General features: G+C 51.0%; 1 protein-coding gene across 2 annotated transcripts; it reads left to right on the top strand.

Annotated features, from left to right (window-relative positions):
* Positions 1-13,490: 13,490 nt before the first annotated feature.
* Positions 13,491-16,392, top strand: LOC120649950 (protein FAR1-RELATED SEQUENCE 7-like). 2 transcript variants are annotated; one of them, XM_039926891.1, is made up of 3 exons: positions 13,491-14,038; positions 14,300-15,777; positions 15,860-16,392. In XM_039926891.1, the coding sequence occupies exons 2-3, from the start codon at positions 14,314-14,316 to the stop codon at positions 16,025-16,027; spliced, it is 1,632 nt and encodes a 543-aa protein (XP_039782825.1). In that variant the 5' UTR covers positions 13,491-14,038; positions 14,300-14,313; the 3' UTR covers positions 16,028-16,392. The 2 variants fall into 2 exon arrangements, with proteins under 2 accessions (XP_039782825.1, XP_039782826.1); XM_039926892.1 differs by having other exon boundaries at positions 14,297-15,777.
* Positions 16,393-18,369: the final 1,977 nt, after the last annotated feature.

The following is an 18,369-nucleotide window of genomic DNA, read 5'->3' as shown; positions in this document are numbered from 1 at the left end:
AAGTGCGATTACAAGGCGCGACTATGATAAACACTAATCTATTTACAATGGGCTTCGAGGCCCAACTTTCTTACAGGCATCCATCCCCCCCTGCGGGTCTTCAGGGGCGTCGAATTCAGCGATGGGAGGGATGTCTGCCTCGAGCTTCTCGGCGAGGACGGTGGCGAATTCCTCTGCGGCTGCGTCAGCTTCATCCATGATGACCGACGCGGCGTCCGCATCCGCATCATCGGGAACGACGTACCCCGACGATACCCTCTGGAGATCCATGAGGTAATGCGTCGAGGCCACGGCGAGAGCCCGCAGGAGACCGAGGCGGAAGGTACTGTTGGCGTGTTCGGCAATCCGGCCGCCTAGCGCGCGCAGGCGGCTGATCACCGAACTGCCCGAGACGGCGCCCTCCCCCTCGAGCTCTTGACACACGCTCACGGCGGTCTGCTCCAGCTCAGCAAACTCCATCTGTGCCGCCGTGAGCGCGGTGTGGACCGCTTCCTTCGCCGCGGTCTCATCCGCCACCTTTTGCCTCAGCTCTGAGCAAAGGAAATCAACATTAGCCACGAAAGAAAGCAAAACGACGGAAAATCGAAGGTACTCACCCGCCATGTTCTTTTGCGCCTCCTCCCTCTGGGTACGGGCGGCCTCCTCGAGCGAGGAAATGGAGGCTTCCTTTTCCTTAAGGCTAGCCCCAATGTTCTGGAGGGCCACCTCCCTCTCTTCGAGGGCCACACCCTGTTCCTGGAGGGTCCCGGCGAGCGCAACCACGGCCACCTCTTTGTGGAGGAGCTCGGCTTTCTGCTGCTCAAGAGTGGCGCCGAGGCGTTGCAGCTCGGCGCTCTGCGCCTCCGCCTCCCGAGCTCTCTCCTCGAGCGCCGTCCGAAGGCGCTGCAGCTCGGCAGCTTGTGCCTCGGCCTCCTGGGCCTTCTCCTCCGCTGCCGCCCTCTGGACATCCCGCTCACCAGCAACCCGCGCCAGCTCCTCCTCCAGCGCCTGCTGACATGCTCCCAGATCGGCCATTTTGGTGTTGGCGTCGATGTTTTTGAGCACCAGCTCGGCGTTGTGTTGCCCGAGCTGACTCATCTGGGAGTACAGCCGGTTCATCTCGACGCTCTTTTGGCGCGAGATTTCCCTCAGCTGCTGCAAAGGGGGAGGGTGTGGGTGAGGACGCGTAAAAGCTAAAACCGAATCCGAGCAATTTTCGGGGGGAAATGTTTACCTGGCTGACCTGGTAATCCGCGTTCTGATGAAGCTGATAAGCGCGGTCGAGGGCCTGCAAGATCTCGCGCCCAACGCCCATCTGCTTGTTCCAGGCCTCCTCCTCCTCCTGCTCTTTGCGAAGGAACTCTGAGGGGACACCGGACGGGACGATAACCCCGAGGTGGCTCCCCTCCGACGCCCCCGCTTCGAGCACGCCCGCGCTGGCCGACGCGAACTCGGCAATATGTGCGGCGGCGCTCGCCGCAGCAGCGGGGTCGATATCCATCGAGTCCCCGTACTCCTCGCTGCTGTCTGGCAGCTCCACCACCGCCGTTGCGCCCCCCTGCGCCGTGGGCACGGGCACTATCGCGGCGGTACCCTCGTCTCGGGCCTCGGTGGGCTCCGAGATGGGGGCTCCTTCTACCGCTGGCGCCTCTTGCGCCATTTCTTCTGCGAGACCCTCGCCCTCGGCCCTCGAAGGCTCGAAGACGGGGGTCTCCTTCGCAGTTTGGCCGGCAGGGTGCTCCTGTGCGCCCCTGCCAGTTTCTCCTCCTATGTCCGGCCGGGCGGCGATATCTGCGTCGCCCTGACCGGCCTCAACATCAATGACCGCTTGGGCGGCGCCACCGGCACCGCCCTGGCCGGTCTCCTTGGCGTTGGCCGTTTGAGCAACCGCCTCGGCGCCACGGTGGCCGGCGTCACTCTGACCAGCGTCACCCTCCTTCTCCCGGGCTTGCTGCGCCGCCTGGGCCCCTCGGGCCACTGCCTCCCGTAGCCTAGCGGCCGCCGCCTCGAGATCCAAGGCGGGCGGGGGCTGCGGCGCCGTGTGCGGAGTGCTGCGAGCCCCGGTCTTGAGAGCCTTGGCCGGGGCAAGCCGCACTGCATCCTTGGGAACGGCCCCGGGGCTGGAAGTCAAGAGGCACGAGTTGAGCGGGATCGAGAAATTTACCAAGTACATAACAAAAAACGAAATCCAAAATGCTTACCCAGATCGAGCACTCATCCTCCTCTTCCTCGTGGCGCTCTTTCGAGCCTGGGGCATCGGGCTGTCCCTCGAAGAATGCCCCGAGGGCGCCCCCCTCGTGTCAGCCCGATGGCTCGAGGCCGCCAGCACGGACGACTCCTCTCCCGCACGGCCGCGGATCAGCACCTGGGGCGCAGGCGACCCCTCGCCGGTCGCCGGCGAGGATGACCCCCGTACCGCACCCTCGAGGGTGGGATTCGCCGATGACCCCGCTACGGCCCCCGGCTCCTCTGGCGCCACGGTTGCTCCCTCTTCCTCGTCCCACAGATAGAACGGTAGGGGGCTCGCGCCCTCCCCGTCCCCCCTCGGCGCGCGGTCCTCGGCATCCGAGGCCTCCTCCGAGTCCTCCTCCTCGTCCTCCTCCGAGGACTCAGGTGTGGCGGGTCGCGGCTTCCCCTCCGCCCGAGCGAGCTGGCGCGCCTTGTCGTGTGCCGCCTTCCTTTTCCTCTTCCTCTCGGCCTTGGCCTCCACCGCGTCCTTCCGCCTCTTCATCTTCTCCGCATGGAGGCGATTGATCAGGCGCTGTTCTGAGACCGGAGGCCTCGAGGTGCCGCATCTCAAACCCTGTACAATACACACAGATGGGGTCAGGAAAGGGGAACTACACGATGCACGACGAGTTCGAAGCCAAAACTCACCAGGGAAATATACCCCGGCTCGGGACGCATCTTGATCCTCCAAAGATCCGCGGGATCTTGGGGAAACTCCGCCACCGCATACTTCGCCCTTCGGGCGGCGATGGTGTGGGAGAGAAGCTTGCTCGACGTCCTCGAGCCCTCGACCTTGCACCCGGGGACGAGCCGGTAAATCGGCAGGGCCCTCTCCACAAGAGGGATCACCCTCTGCCGGTGAAAGTTTACAGGATGTGTCTACGGACCACGAGCCGACCCCTATCGAACGGGGCACGGACGTCCGCTTGAACAACCCGCTAATAGCTCACTGAAGCAGCCATAGCTCGCGGCCCGGGCATGGGTAGCATGGTGCGCTTCACCCCTCCTCCCTGCGGAAGGGCGACGAGGGTCATAATTAAAAGTCGAGGGTTTCCCCTGAACGCCTTCACACGGGCCTAGGCTCGGGGGCTCCTCGCACACCACGGTTCAAAACCACAACCTCGAATAAATCGACAACCATCACTTATGAAGCTCCACGCGTAAACCGAACCCACCGCTATTAGCGTACGTCCCCCTAAAGGCTAAAGCTGATCGCCAGATCGCCGTACCAGCACTAAGAGTGCCGAGGCCGGCTGAAAAAGTGCCGATGCCGGCTGAAAAAGACGCTGGACGGCCATCCCAGTAGAGCTACCCAGCGGGACAATGTTTATAGCCCTTGGACGAGCACAAACGCTCCTCCAAGGCCTCGGGGGCTACACCCGCGGGTGCGCTGACGCACCCCCACGAAGGAGACTTCACACATATTCGAGGGTCGTAACTCTATGTACACCCCTATACCCTCGGTAGTCCTCCCCGCAAAGGAGAAAGGGGACTTTATTGCTCAATGCAAGTAAAGATTACAAAGGGTCACCGGCGCGAAGCCATCGAAAGATACAAACACCTTGCCACCTATGTGGCAATTTTCCCTGTCTTGGGGAGGAGCGAGCGACGAAGAAAGGCACCAAGCCCCTAGTTGACGCAGCGGCGAGGCTGCTAGGGATGCGAGAAGCGGCCCCCAGACCTCACGGGTCCAGCGGGACGCTCTCCTCGCAAGCCTTCTTCTAGCGTCTCCTCCACCGAAGACCACGCGGGGGGTCAAGCTGGCGGACAGCGCCCTCCGCACCGTCTCCCCGAGAGCAACCTTGTCGCCGGGGGGGACGATGCGAAAAACAGCCGCCGGACCTGGTGCCAGCGCCCCGGTCAGGCGTCTCCATCCCCCTTCAGGCTAGGGGACATCGCAGGAGCAGGACCCCACGGGCCCAATGCTCTTCCGCTGATCTCACTGAAGCTGAGGGATGGTGCGCACGCCCACTCCGGTCTTCCCCAACCGCTCGCAAGCATTCTTCTAGCACCAAAAGCCTAAAAAAGCCAGGCCACCCCATCTGGGGGGCGGTCACAAAAAGGCAAAGGAAACATTACAAGAATTGGGCAATGCTGGAAGAAAGAGCTGGGAGGTTGGAGAGGAAAGGGAACCCCACGATCCCTATTTATAGCTGCGCCAGGCGTAAAGCTTCAAGCCTGTCGAAGAGCGGTGGCTTGTATCACCCGTGACGACACAGCGCACCACGAGCAAAAGATATCCTCGGCCCCCGCGCCGAGACACAACCAAACGAAATAAAGCGGAGCTGGGCTCCTGGACGCTGAGCGGCGCAGCGACAGCTCAGGCCGACCGCCCTCGAACGGCACGCCACAAAGCAACCAGGAATGCCAGGGCCAAGGCCCTGCGCGCGGGACAGCTCGGTGAAAGCACCAGCTGCCAAGCAGCGGGTGCCGCCGTCGCCCTGGCCCCCCTCATCACACGGACACGTTTCGTCCTCCAAACAAACAAACAAAAGGGCACGCGCCTCGAGCACCCTGCCCGCAGGCGCACTACCCCGTCTGACGAGTTGTCACATCCGCGGGGCCGGCGCCCAGGCGCGCCTGGCGGGGGCACGGCAGTCTCCGATCACATCGAAGGAGCAATCGCCGAAATACCCTTCGGCCGAATCCCTTGACTCGACCAAAGCCTCGGGGGCTACTGTCGGGTGCCACAATTAGGGACACCCTAATTGAGGTACTAAAACCACTTTCAAAAACACAAACATATGTTAAGGCAACTGGGCCCACGAAGGCCCACGGCCTATTTCTCCCTCAGAGGAAAGGAAAGGACTCAAAGAAGTCCAGCATGTAGCCCAGCCACATCCCCCTCGGGCAGGTGGCCAATCTCCGCCTCGCTCGAGGGCCCCTCTCAGGCCCACCGAACAAACTCCGCCCCGCTCGAGGGTAGCGGATCTACCCTCGGGCGGGTCACCAATCTCCGCCTCGCTCGAGGGCTCCCTTCGGACCCTCGACCGCGCAATCGCATTTCCGCCTCGCTCGAGGACGGCGGACCTGCCCTCGAGCGGGTGGCCAGTCTCCGCCTCGCTCGAGGACAGCGGACCTGCCCTCGAGCGGGTGGCCAATCTCCGCCTCGCTCGAGGCCATCTCTCGGCACAAGGGACAAGTGGCCCCGCCGCCCAACCGACCGCCGTACAAAGGCATTAAAGGCCAGCTACTCCGCCACGGCTCAAAGGACGGGCGGCGTCAGACTGCCACTCCCGCAGTGGATGTGACCGGCGTCCCGTCCACTGACCCCGGTCACCGCTCTGCCACCCCAGCCGCTGTAGCAGCCCTGTGGAGCATTCAACGCGGTACAAGACAAGTTGGCGCCGCCCCCGTTACTGTTCCACCGACATCAACCATCCGAACTCACCTCCCGCAGGGGAAGGGGTCTGGCGATGGCACGTGTCCTCCCGAGAGGGGCACTCTGCATACGTGGGCAGGGCCCCGGACCTCTCTCTTGTGGGGTCCGGGACTTCCACGCGTCCCCGGACCTTCTAGTGCGCACGCTCGCACCCCGACCAGGGGGTCCGGGACCGTCCCACGCCATTACTACCGTTGGGACTCTGCAGGATGGCCGCCGCCATCTCCACGAGACCAGGGACAGAGCCCAGGACGACAGCGACGCGCGCCGCCTTCCCACAGTACACTTTCTACAGTGCTCGACCACTGTACCCGTGATTCAGGGGAAAATGACGACTTCCGCGCCCCTACACTCATGTACGCCGCCCCTCCTTACAACTATAAAAGGAGAGGGTGGGCTTCCTTTTGGAGGGGCTGATCGACTCTCTCCAATCAAAGGTTGGAAGTAAGTTCTCTGAACTCCCCCTCAGAGGACTCTCAGCACGACTGAGCACTCATCTCAACCAACTCCACCTCTAGCAGAGACTTGGGAGCTTCTCTCCCTCTCTCGCCTCGCTTGTAACCCCTACTATGAGCACATCGGGTGCAAGATAATACAGTGCCCTCGCACACCCCCTTTGCTGGACGTACGGCCCCGCGGCCGGAACCAGGATAAAACCGTGCGTTACTGTGATTGCCTCTTGCATCATCATCTGGGACGAGGAAACACGCAGCATTTACTAGTTGGGATTCAGGCCCCACGGTTCGGAACGCCGACACATATAAACCTCATCGTTCAAATACTCATGTTGTTGAGTATGATTCTGATTCATCGAGCGATGAGGATAAAGAGGTTTACACTGCTGAATTTGTTTGGCCAGCAGCGGCCAAACCTTCTTCATGTGCATCACTAAAGCCGGTTCAAAAGAATTGGAAAGAAGAGATGAAGTTTACATTTGATGTTTCTAAATGCGATCGTATTTTTGATGAATTGTTGCGTTTAGGACATATTAAGATTACTCATGTTATACCGCCGCTTGAAGGATTAAAGCGGCGAGCTTATTGTAAATTTCATAACTCTCATTCTCATGTGACTAATGATTGCAATGTATTCCGTCGCCAGGTTCAATCGGCCATGAATGAAGGACGATTGATCTTTCCTGAGATGAAAGTTGACAAGACACCGTTTCCTGTTCACACCAACACACATACCATTGATCTGAGCAATGCAAAGGTGCTGCTTCGGCTAGAACAAGCCGAAGGAGCGGAAGGCAAGAATGTGGTGTTTGGTGAAACAAGGCCGAAGAGTGTCAATGACAAGATTCTGGCCAGGGAGATGGTTCTGGAAAAGGCTCCTGATGGCAAGGAGCTAATAAAAATTACTGTCAAAGCTCAAGTGTCCGGGGGACAAGAAAGTTCTTCCGCTACTGCAAATCAGCCTGCTGTCCAGAACTGACCGGTCAGACCGGTTTCACCGACCGGTCGAACCGGTCAGCCCTAGGGCCGACCGAAAACTTTCAAGCCCAAGCGCCCGGAAGAGGGTACTTGGAAGCAGAACGTGCCAAAGATTCAGGGGAAGATGGTTGCTCAGAAACCAACCTTTGGCCAGCTTCTGAATAAGTACACTGAGGCCGTTCAACAAGATCGGCCACTAAAAAAGAGATCTTGGTCACCCCCGTGGCGAGGTGGTTCTCCACTGAGGGAAGGACCCAATAAACGCAGAGGTGATGTCGTCACCGTGTTCCCACCCCAAAGGGCGTATGCTACTATGCCATGGATGACTCCGGCATCGAATGCTACAAATCCGGTGTGGGAATACGAGGGAGTCTGGATGCAGTGCTTCCCCATGATATATCCTCCACATTACCAGGGGGAAGGTTCCAAGACACCGGTGCATGACCGATTGGGCCTACGCCAATTTGGTCAGCAGCAACATGCTGCACCGGTCAGACCGGTCCAGCCTGACCGGTCAGACCGATCTCAGCAGAGACCGGCCCAATCACATCCTCCACGACAAGAGTACCGTATCAAGAAGAAGGAGGAGGATGTGCAGCCCATGCAGGCGGATTCTGGGAAGACCACCATCGGTGATGTTGTGAAAATTGGTGATGTAAATGTGGTGGTCAAAGATGTTGGAAAGAAGCCGATGGTGTTTGGCAAATCGGCTCAAACTGATTCCCAGAAGCGTGTGTTGGCCAACGATCATGAGGCCAGCAGCAGTGGCTCGGCGAGCAAGTACCATCAACCTAGGTGGTGCCCGCCGGGTTTGAGCCATTCTCGGAAGAGGAGACTGCAGCGCTTGAGGCGTCAGGAGCAGAAGGAGCAAGATGCTGAAAAGCTTAGGGATGAGCACTTCAATAAATATCGGCCAATGGTTTCTCAAGGAAAAGAGTGGCGAGTCAAGCTCGCTGTGCAGTCAACAGGATCGGTCGAACCGCTCCAGTGACCGGTCTGACCGGTGCAGAGGACCAGTCTGACCGCCAGGTGCAACTGGTCAGACCGGTTGAGCCTGTTATTGAGCGGAAAGCCGAAGCAGTTACTTCGGCTTTACATGATGAAGTTCCAGTGATTCCTGCAGCTTTGGGTGATGAGGAACTGGTGGATTATGAGGCTTCTCCAGCGCACAGCAACATGGAGATAAATGTTGTGCGTTTCTCTGAAGAATACTATGCCGTTTCGGAGGAGGAAGAAGCAGCTCTTCTGGATTTCGGGCCACGCGAGGCCGTATTCCAGAAGCCAAAGGAATCGGACAATCACTTGAAAGCCCTTTATATGAGGGGGCACATTAATGGAAGGCTGATTTCTCGTATGCTTGTTGATGGAGGGGCAATTGTAAATTTGATGCCCTATTCATTGTATAAGAAGCTTGGAGGGACGGACGGGGAGTTGATCAAGATGAACATGACGGTCAGTGGCGTGGGTGGAGGTGACCCTTTTGGTGCTAAAGGGGTGGCTTCCATGGAATTGACCGTGGGGAGCAAGACGCTAGCTACAGCCTTCTTCATCTCCGAGGTGCAAGATAATTTCAGTTTGACACTTGGACGTGATTGGATTCATGCCAATCAATGTGTGCCTTCTACCTTGCATCAAGTTCTCATCCAGTGGATCGGCGATGAGATTGAGGTGGTCCCTGGTGACACTTCATCTTTTATTGCAACCGCCGATTCCAACACTCTTGGGGTGCATGATGACATCAAGTGCTTATCGGGATTAGATTTGTCTGATTTCGAGTTGATCAGTTGCACCAAGTATGGGTTCGTGCCTGCTACTCTAAAGCCGATGGAGAATCGGCTATATTATTGCAAATAACATGAGTGCAGCAAGCAACTCAGGCGAGACCGATCAGACCGGATCTCCAGATCGGTCAGACCGGTCTAATGCAGACTGGTTGATGGAGAGGATTGAGCACTATCGGTCGCGGATGAACGATATGTGCGAGGCCATTGAAGACACTGAAGACATGGATAAATTAGGCCAGGGGTTTACATCGGCTGATCTTTTCAAAAAGGTAGATATTGGATATGGTAGTGTTCCTAGGCCGATTTTTGTAAATGCAAATTTATCGACTGAATATAAAGCCGACTTAATAAAGTTATTGAAAGAGTATGTGGATTGCTTTGCATGGAGTTATTTTGAAATGCCTGGTTTGAGTCATGATTTGGTTGAGCATCGGCTACCAATTAAGGCCGGTTTTAGACCTTATAAACAACCTGCTATGCGATTTAATCTTGCTATGAATGACCGAATTAAAGAAGAAATTAATCGCTTGTTAGAAGCTAAATTTATTCGGTCTTGTCGATATACGGAGTGGATCTCTAATATTGTGCCCGTTGAGAAGAAGGATTTGGGTAATATTAGAGTGTGCATTGATTTCAGAAATCTTAAATAAAGTTACTCCTAAAGATGAATATCCTGTGCCTATTGCCGATATGTTGATTAATGAAGCTTCCGGACATCGTGTTATTAGTTTTCTTGATGGTAATGCTGGTTACAATTAAATATTTATGGCCGAAGAAGATAGGTTTAAAACGGCATTTAGATGTCCGGGATTTATCGGTTTGTATAAGTGGGTTGTCATGACTTTTGGTTTGAAGAATGCCGGTACTACTTATCAAAGAGCTATGAATTTGATCTTCCATTATTTACTTGGTGTCATATTGGAGGTCTATATCGATGATATTGTGATTAAATTGGCCGATTTGGGAAATCATTTGGCTAATTTAAGGTTGGCTCTTGAAAGAATGCGTCGATATGGCTTGAAGATGAATCCACTCAAATATGCTTTTGGAGTATCAGCTGGGAAGTTCTTGGGCTTTATTATTCATGAGAGAGGCATAGAGATTGATCCAAAGCAAGTTGAAGCCATGAAGCATGTTGAGGCTCCGACTTGTAAAAAGGATTTGCAGAAATTCTTGGGCAAGGTGAATTATTTGAGGAGATTTATATTTAATTTGTCCGGGAAGATTAATTCTTTTTCTCCTATTTTTCGGTTAAAAGATGAAGCCGAATTTACTTGGGGGGAATAACAGCAAGAGTCATTTGAGAAGATTAAGAATTATTTGTCTTCGCCGCCAGTACTTAAGGCGCCTAAGAGAGGGGTCTCTTTTAGGCTTTATGTGGCTGCAGAAGATAAAATTATTGGTGCTGTTTTGACTCAAGAGACCGAAGAAAAAGAGTATATTATTACTTATTTGAGCCGACGACTTATTGATGCGGAAACAAGGTTGAAGCGCCCCCTCTAGAGAGGTGACTTAAATGTGATACAAATATCAGTCTCAGGAGACTGATAACAAATTTATTACATCAGATGGTTCATTACCGTACAAACCGTCGAGGTAGTGGGCACTGAAGCGCCACTATCACGAGGGACAACATAAGTACTACAAGCCAAACTAGAATGTCAACGAAATCTAAGATAACTTCAGAGTCTTGCGCCATTAGAAGCTTCCTGTGGAGACTCCGAACCACAGGCAAGGTTGGGTGCAGGACGATCACCTACTCAACGTCTTCAGGCACGAAGTCTGGATCTTCCTCTGAAGCAAAACCACAAATATATATCAGATGAGTACAAAAGTACTCAACAAATCCAACCCCACCCACGGAGGGGGATAACACAGAATACATGTAGGGGACTAATCATGGATAAGGCTATCGGTTAATTTGCGGTAAAGCAAATTTTATGCAAGAGTTTATTCGAAAGCAGAGTTTTCATAAAGCAATTCTTTTCGTAACAAAATGGGGTTGATCCTCATCGGATCCAAGTTTTAAAAGCTGCTACCGGACTCCCCATCCGCCGTAGCGCACGGCACTGTTGCCGGACACTTTTCAAAACAACTCACACCCGCCCGACCACCCCCAGAAAAACGCTAGTTATGTGACCAAACCATAACCCGCTCAATACCGTGAGCACGGCTATTCGAATAGGTTCTACACTCTGCAGAGGTTGTACACTTTACCCACAAGTAGGAATAGGATGAAAGTGGTAATCTGAACTGTTAGAACAAATTTAATATTTTAAAATAGATATGTATAAAATTGGATGGTGATCATTTCTTATATTATCAAGCACATTATTACAAATAAGAATAAAATTTTGCATAAATTATTTTATGCATTATTTGCTCCCTACAACAAAAAAAGTGAAAAAAAATACCGAATTTGTTTCCGAATCCATACCGAATTTTATATCTATCATTTGAGAAAATATAGGATGAATTTGAGGTTTACCTTTTATGAATCTTTACAAGCTCAATGCTCAAAACAAGAATACAAATTTGTATACAAGATTCTATATCCTATTTATTCGCAATCAAAGAAAAACGACCAAAAAACTGATTACCGAATAATTACCGTTTCCGACCGTTTTCAACCCTGTAGTATACCGCCTCACGACACCTTAGTGTCGCTGCGGATCCTATCAAAGCCATTACCCACCTTAGTTGAATCTGACTAGCCAACACGGAAGCAATCATGGGGTTAATGTCATAACTGGAACCTAGCTCACACAGTTCGTATTCCTTTTCCATGATCTCCCGTTGCTCACCAGCTCTCCTATTGGCTAGCAGAACAACTAGTGGGGTTTATGCTAAGCCGTTGCCCACACAACGGTCGAGTGGTTGTACGATAAGTGGGTTAGGCAAGATGACACATCAACTCGGTCCTTAATTATGACAAAATAGATATCTTTCCACCTTTCTCAACCACAACAGGTACGAGCCTACCATATGGCAAGTCACACAGATATGCCATTCATCCATTTCGTCTAATTACTCTTTTCTTTACTCTCCAACACTTCCCTTTACCCTTTCTCAAAACTCATGCATTTCTTTATTTGAAAAACACTTGATGATTATATTTGTAAAGTCATAAAATGAGAAATAAGGTCCTAAGCGTTGTTTCTAGCAGTAGTTAACGTCCATCGGAGCAGATCATAAATAGACATTAATCTAGGTCATCAAGGAATAGTCATAACAATCAAAGGGTGGCTATCCAACCGTGTCTTGCATTAAAACAATGCATTTTATAAAACAGACCAATAGATTGTGTTTATAAAACTGGGATAAATATGCATTAAAGGGTGAGATTGAACTTGCCGTTCTCAAAGCCTTCCGGGAAGTCCTGATCGTGGTACTGTCCTTCGGGTTCGGGCTCGCGGTACTTGTCGGCGAACTCGTCGGCGGGTTCTTCCTCGATCACTCCGTCGTCTACAGGCGAAAACGGCACAACCGACGAATAACACAAGCAAACACAAACATAAAATAAAATGAGCTCAAAGTAGATGAAAGATTGGTGGAATAGATAGCATATAGTTTGATAGGAATTTAGAAAAAATAATCAGATAAAACAGAGTTGAATTGATTGAGATATGGCTGTATAGAGTTTGGATGTTAATTAATTCCGAAAATGAAAAGAATATTGATTGTGTGTGACGTGCTTTAACAGGTGCTGCGTGGCCTGTTTGTGCGTGGGCGTGCGTGAATGCTTCCTTTGGGCTGCACGGCCCAATATCCGTGACTTCAATTTAGAAGGGACCAAGCCCACACGTGCTCAGAGGAACAGATGGCCAGCACCAGCCGGTGGTGTTCTTCCCCTCTGCCGCAACGCCATAGCTGGGCTGCTCGAGCTAGAGCCGGCGGCAGCTCCAGCCACCGTTCTCAAATCCGAGGGCACGGGGAGGGAAAGGAGGACGAGGGGATTCAATCTTGGGGCTTTCCAATTAGGGCTGCTGCGGAAAAAGGAGGCGGCCACCGGTGGCCATGGATGGCGGCCTGCGAACTCGTGGGGAGCTCTGCTCGGGCAACGATAGGGATGGACGCGGCTTGGGAGAGGTAGAGGAGGGTGTGTGGGTGCTCACCGTCGAGTCAATCGGACCAAGGCGGCTTGATGGAGGAGATCGACGGGGTGGCAGAGCAATGACGAAATTGGAGCGAGGAAGAAGATGAGCGGCGGAGCGGGATGGCTCGGCGAGCTCGGTGGTGGCGAGGAGCGCAGCTTGGGGTTCCTTTTATAGGCGAGCAATGGCGAGCTGTGCCAACGCTCCACCGACCGCCTTCAATGGAGGTGCTGTGGCCGAACGGCAGCTACCGAGCGTCGCTTGCGGCGCGGTGGTGCTGAGACGACGGCGCGCAGGCGGAGTAATGGCGCGACAGAGGCAGCAGGCGGTGAAGGGACGGGTCGGGCAGGCGCCCTGGCGTGCTCGTGCAGCCTTGCGCGTGGGAGGCGAGGCTGAGGCGCTGTGGCGCACGGCGGCGGTCGCGGCGGCCGGCACGGCTTTGGCCCGGCGAGCAGCTCGGCATGGTGATGGGACGATACGGCGGGTGGGCAGCAGCGGCTTGGCACTACGCGGGTGGCGCGGTGCGGCATGCTACATTGCCCGTGAAGCTCGCGAGCGAATCCCGGCTTTTGCTCGGCTTGCGTCGCACGTGCTGTGGCTGTGCTGCTGCTGTGTGCATGCGTGGGGTCGAGCTAATCGAGGGCAGCGGGGCCTGGCTCGGCGTGCTCGCACGCGGACTCAGCTTCAGTACCTTTGCTCTGTAAAGGCATGCTGCGTCTTTCGCTCCATCGCGTGCGTCCACCGGTCATCCAAGGGCAAAGCCGATTCAACAACAACAAAAAAACAAAAGAAAGGCACGGGGGCAGGGCCGAAGCGAGGGCCACGGCCATTTGGGCGCGCGAGAGGTCTGGTGGGCGTGCGGATTCGCGCCCTCCGCGCCCTCCGTGCCGGCCTGCGCCGCGCTGCACCGGAGGACGGAGGCGGCCTTGCCGCGCCGCGCGGGAGGAGGGAGGTGGCCTGCGCCGCACGGGAGGAAGGAGGGATCTGCGCCGCGTCGCGCCAGAGGAGAGCAGCAGGCTGCGAGGCGTCGATTCGGAGGTACTAGAGCTGAAGGAGAGGAGCCATTACCACGCCGTGAAGGGGAGGGACGCTGCTTCCTCTAGGTTCGATCTACAGCGAGGGGTTTCAGGGTTTCAGGTATGACACAATAACAATATGCTGTTTTTTTCTGAGATCTGCAATAGTCTTGATGCCAATAGCTATAGTTCCTAGCTAGTTGTGTTTTTTGCCTGAATGTGCAATGCTTGTGTGATACACTGCTAGCAATTCGATTAATATTGTTTGTTGGATTTACATATTCAAATGCTCCTGCTTGATTCATTCCTTTTAGTTCATGATATATGCTTTTTCTTATGTGCACTTCTGTTCTTTCCTCGCTGGGCTACATTTTGCTAGCAGCTTGTGGAAGGCAAATGATAGAATCGGAGAAGGGGGCGCCTCAAGTTGGATTGAGGTTCAAAAATCTAGATGAAGCTTGGCAGTTTTGGGTGGCATATGGAGGCCGTATGGGCTTTGATGTGAGGAAAAGATACAAAAATGTGAGCAGATATGATGGTGAGGTGACTTCATGCAGATATGTTTGTTCCAATGAGGGTCATCGAAGGAAAGGACAGTCAGATAATGCACCAAAGCTTTTTAGAGCTGAAACAAGAACTGATTACAAAGCTCGGATGAGTCTTATATTGGATCGAGAAGCAAAAAATTATGAAGTCACTGATGTTGTGCTCGAACACAATCACCTCCTTCACTTGCCAGAAACTCGCCACTTGATGGTATCACAAAGAAAAATTTCAGAACTTCAAGTCTTTGAAATCGAGACAGCTGATGATTCTGGAATTAGACCAAAAGCTGCACGTGAGTTGGCTAGTCGTCAAGTTGGTGGATCACTTAACCTCAGCTACACAATTAAGGTGAAGGAGAAATGGGCTGAATGTTATATGAGAAATGTCTACACTTTGGGAGTGAGAAGCACACAATTAAGTGAGAGCTTCAACAACGCGTTAAAGAACCATCTGAAATCAGATTTTGATATTGTTCGATTTTTAAAACATTTTGAGAGGACAGTGCAAGAAAAAAGAGATAAGGAGCTGGAGGCTGAATTTGAGGCAAGGAAAAAAATACCAAGAAGACTAATGAGCACACCTATGCTGATGCAAGCAAGCAAAGTGTATACTCCAGCTATTTTTGAAGCTTTCCAAAGTGAATATGAAAGATCCATGGCTGCATGCAGTAAGGTATTGGATGGAAATACATATGGCATTGCTATTGGGAGTTTAAATGGTGATATCTTTGAGGAGGAGCGCATAGTTACATGTGATCCTTCAAAGCAAATTGTGTCCTGTAGCTGTGGAATGTTCAGTAGAACTGGAATATTATGTGCACATGGTTTGAAAGTTCTTGATTTAATTAACACAAAGACATTGCCGGCACATTATATATTACCGAGATGGACTAGAGAAGCATGCAAAGGAAATATACAAGATAGTCAAGGAAGGAACGTGGTAGCAAATCCTAAGTTGGAAGCTCATCTTCGGTACAGATCTTTGTCTCATAAGTTCCTCAATTTGGCATACAAAGCAGCGAATTATCCAGAGTGTTGTTTGATGTTAGACAATGGACTTGATTGCCTTGATGCACAGCTAGAGGATAAACTCATAGTCATTGCATTGATTGCTCCCATGAAAAATTCATGTAATGACCAAGAAAATGTTGAGCCCAATGTGCAGCAGAGAAATAACTTGGTCAGTGCAGCACAGCTAAAGAAAAAGGAGGTCCAGCCGAAAAGTTCAAAGAGGAAAAAATCTTGGATTGACAAGTTGCAAAAAAGGAAGCCTAAGCCAGCTAAATCTACCAAACAAACAAAAAAAGCAGCAAAGGTATTTGTTCCATTGAACCTGCACACTCTTACATGTTATTGTCATTCATTCATAAAATAATTAATTTAACTTGCATTGCTAGGAGCAAAAGAAAGATGATGGTGTACATCCCCAAGTAGAAGAGAATGGTGACAGCAACAAAGGAGCACCTGTGGAGCTTCAAGAATGCAGTATCATTCGCAGCTTAGGAATTTTTACCGAACTCCTAACATCTCCAAGTTGTGATCTTGGTGATGAAAATCAGTTCTAGAATGTGGATTCCAACTTAGTGATTTTGGACATACCTAACCACAGTATTTGGTTAGCTAACTATAGCATTTTGTGGCCTAATTGTACAAGTGAAATGGCCTTTACTTTGAAAGGTTCAGCTGCTGGTCTATTGCACTAGAATGAACAATATATGTTGTAATAAGCCCGCAGCTGCAAGACAGACAATACCTTTCCTTTTGTATCTATTTCAGTTAGTGTCCTGAAGATATAAAGTATGAACTTGTTAATTGGGGCAAGTTCTTAAAGAGTTCAGGGGATGATAGATGTGTCTATTTTACTACTGAATATTTCCTATTTGTTCCCTAAAATTCTGTTTGAATGATTCAGAATTCCATGTGTTTGTGATGTCCTGTAAATGTCACTTAGAATGCTTGGAAATGCATGCTTTGCTTCCTGTCATGTGAGGCACCTTGGATTTGACACTCTATTTATGAATTAACTATTTTTTTAGAGAAATATATAGTAGTATAAAAATCTGAATGTTTGGTACAAAACTAAAACTGTTTAGTCTGAATGTGTAGGTGTTTCCGTTGTATCCTGCTATCTTCTCTTGGGAGTGCTGAGAGCTGTTAGATTTGAAATGGACGCTGGATATGGCAGGTAAAGGTACAGCGTGCCTTTGTGAAGCAAAGGTACTGAAGCTGAGTCCCTCGCACGCGGCCTGGTCTGCTTGTGTGTGTTTGTGGGAGAGAAAGGTGAGCACGGCAAGACATTTGGCGTGCGAGCTTGCATGTCGTGTGTGTTGCCTGAGCTAGCTTGCTAGTGCAGCTTGTCTGACTGCAAGCATAGAACGTGAGGAGGTATGGAGAGGGTAAAAGGATTAGGGAAAGAAAAGATTAGAGGAAGCGTTAAGCTGCAATGATGAACTTGAAGGAAAGTTAATAATTGGATGGTTATTAGATAAAAGATGGGTTTTAGATAACAACGGAGATTCAGCTCAAAGGCTTTTTACAAAGTCTCAAAATTGATTTTTAACGAGTGATTTAACTTGGAAATTTTATGGGTGTTACAAAGGTATACATTTATTGAAAAGTTGTGCTTATCTTTATACTATGCTTTTACCAAGTTGAGACATTATTTGTTATCTAGTACATGTATAGTAACTTGTCAAGCCGATGTTATTAAGCATATGTTACAAAAACCGATTTTGAGTGGGAGAATCGGCAAATGGGCTTATGCACTTGTAGAGTACGATTTGGCTTTATGAGTCTTTGAAATCCGTAAAAGGCCAAATTGTAACGGATTTTATTGTTGAATATCGGATTAATGATGAATATGATTTGGAAGTCGGCTATATTACTTACACACCATGGAAATTATACTTTAATGGATCGGTTTGTGATGATGGGAGAGGAGTTGGCATTGGTAATGTTCTCATTTCTCCAAGTGGTGCTGCTTTTGAGTTATCAAACCGATTGGAAGAATTTTGCATAAACAATCAAGTTGAATATGAAGCACTTCTGTTTGGCTTGGAGTTTTTGCAATCCATGGGCGTGAAGCATGTTGAAGCCTTTGGTGATTCACTTCTGGTGATGCAGCAAGTATGCCAATGTTACAATGAAATTCTAAATGCATATCTTTACAAATGCCTTGATATTATCTCTTGCTTTGATGAATTTGTAATTCAACATATTTCAAGAGAGGATAATGAAAAGTCTAATGCTCTGGCTCAACAAGCATCAGGCTATAATGTGACGAAGAAATACTTCAATGTTAGAAAGCCGATGCGGATTAAAGCTGAGTCGCTGGTTCTAGACGAACCGGTCCGACCGGTCGCTGAGACCGGTCGGACCGCTGAGGGCGGTGTGAACAGCAGTTCGGCTGAAATTTCTACTCAAAAGGTTGAGGCCGAAGTGCATGATTGGAGGATGCCTATCATGGCATATTTGAGAGATCCTGGTCGTGGTGCAGATAGAAGTATTCGGCGTTTAGCATTTAAATATGTTTTGGTTGACGATGAGCTTTATCGTCGGACCGCCGATGATATTCTTCTCAAATGTTTGGGGGACTGATCAGGCCCGTGTTGCTATGGGAGAAGTGCATGAAGGCATTTGTGGTACACATCAATCGGCTCCTAAAATGAAGTTGTTGCTTAGGAGAGCCGTTTTTTGTTGGCCAAGTATGATTTCAGATTACTTTAGATATTATAAAAGATGTGAGGAATGTCAGCGGTTTGGTGATATTCAGTTGGTGGCTGCTGCGTTATTGCATCCTATCATTAACCCTTGGCCATTCAGAGGATGAAGTTTGGATTTTATTGGTCAAATCAATCCTCTTTCTTCAAAGTGACATCGCTTCGTGTTGGTGGCGACGGATTATTTT

Source organism: Panicum virgatum, chromosome 9K (genome assembly GCF_016808335.1).
Source record: "Panicum virgatum strain AP13 chromosome 9K, P.virgatum_v5, whole genome shotgun sequence".
Classification (NCBI taxonomy): Eukaryota; Viridiplantae; Streptophyta; class Magnoliopsida; order Poales; family Poaceae; genus Panicum; species Panicum virgatum.
Note: the sequence above shows the minus strand (reverse complement) of the source record. Positions and strands in the feature narration are given on the sequence as shown.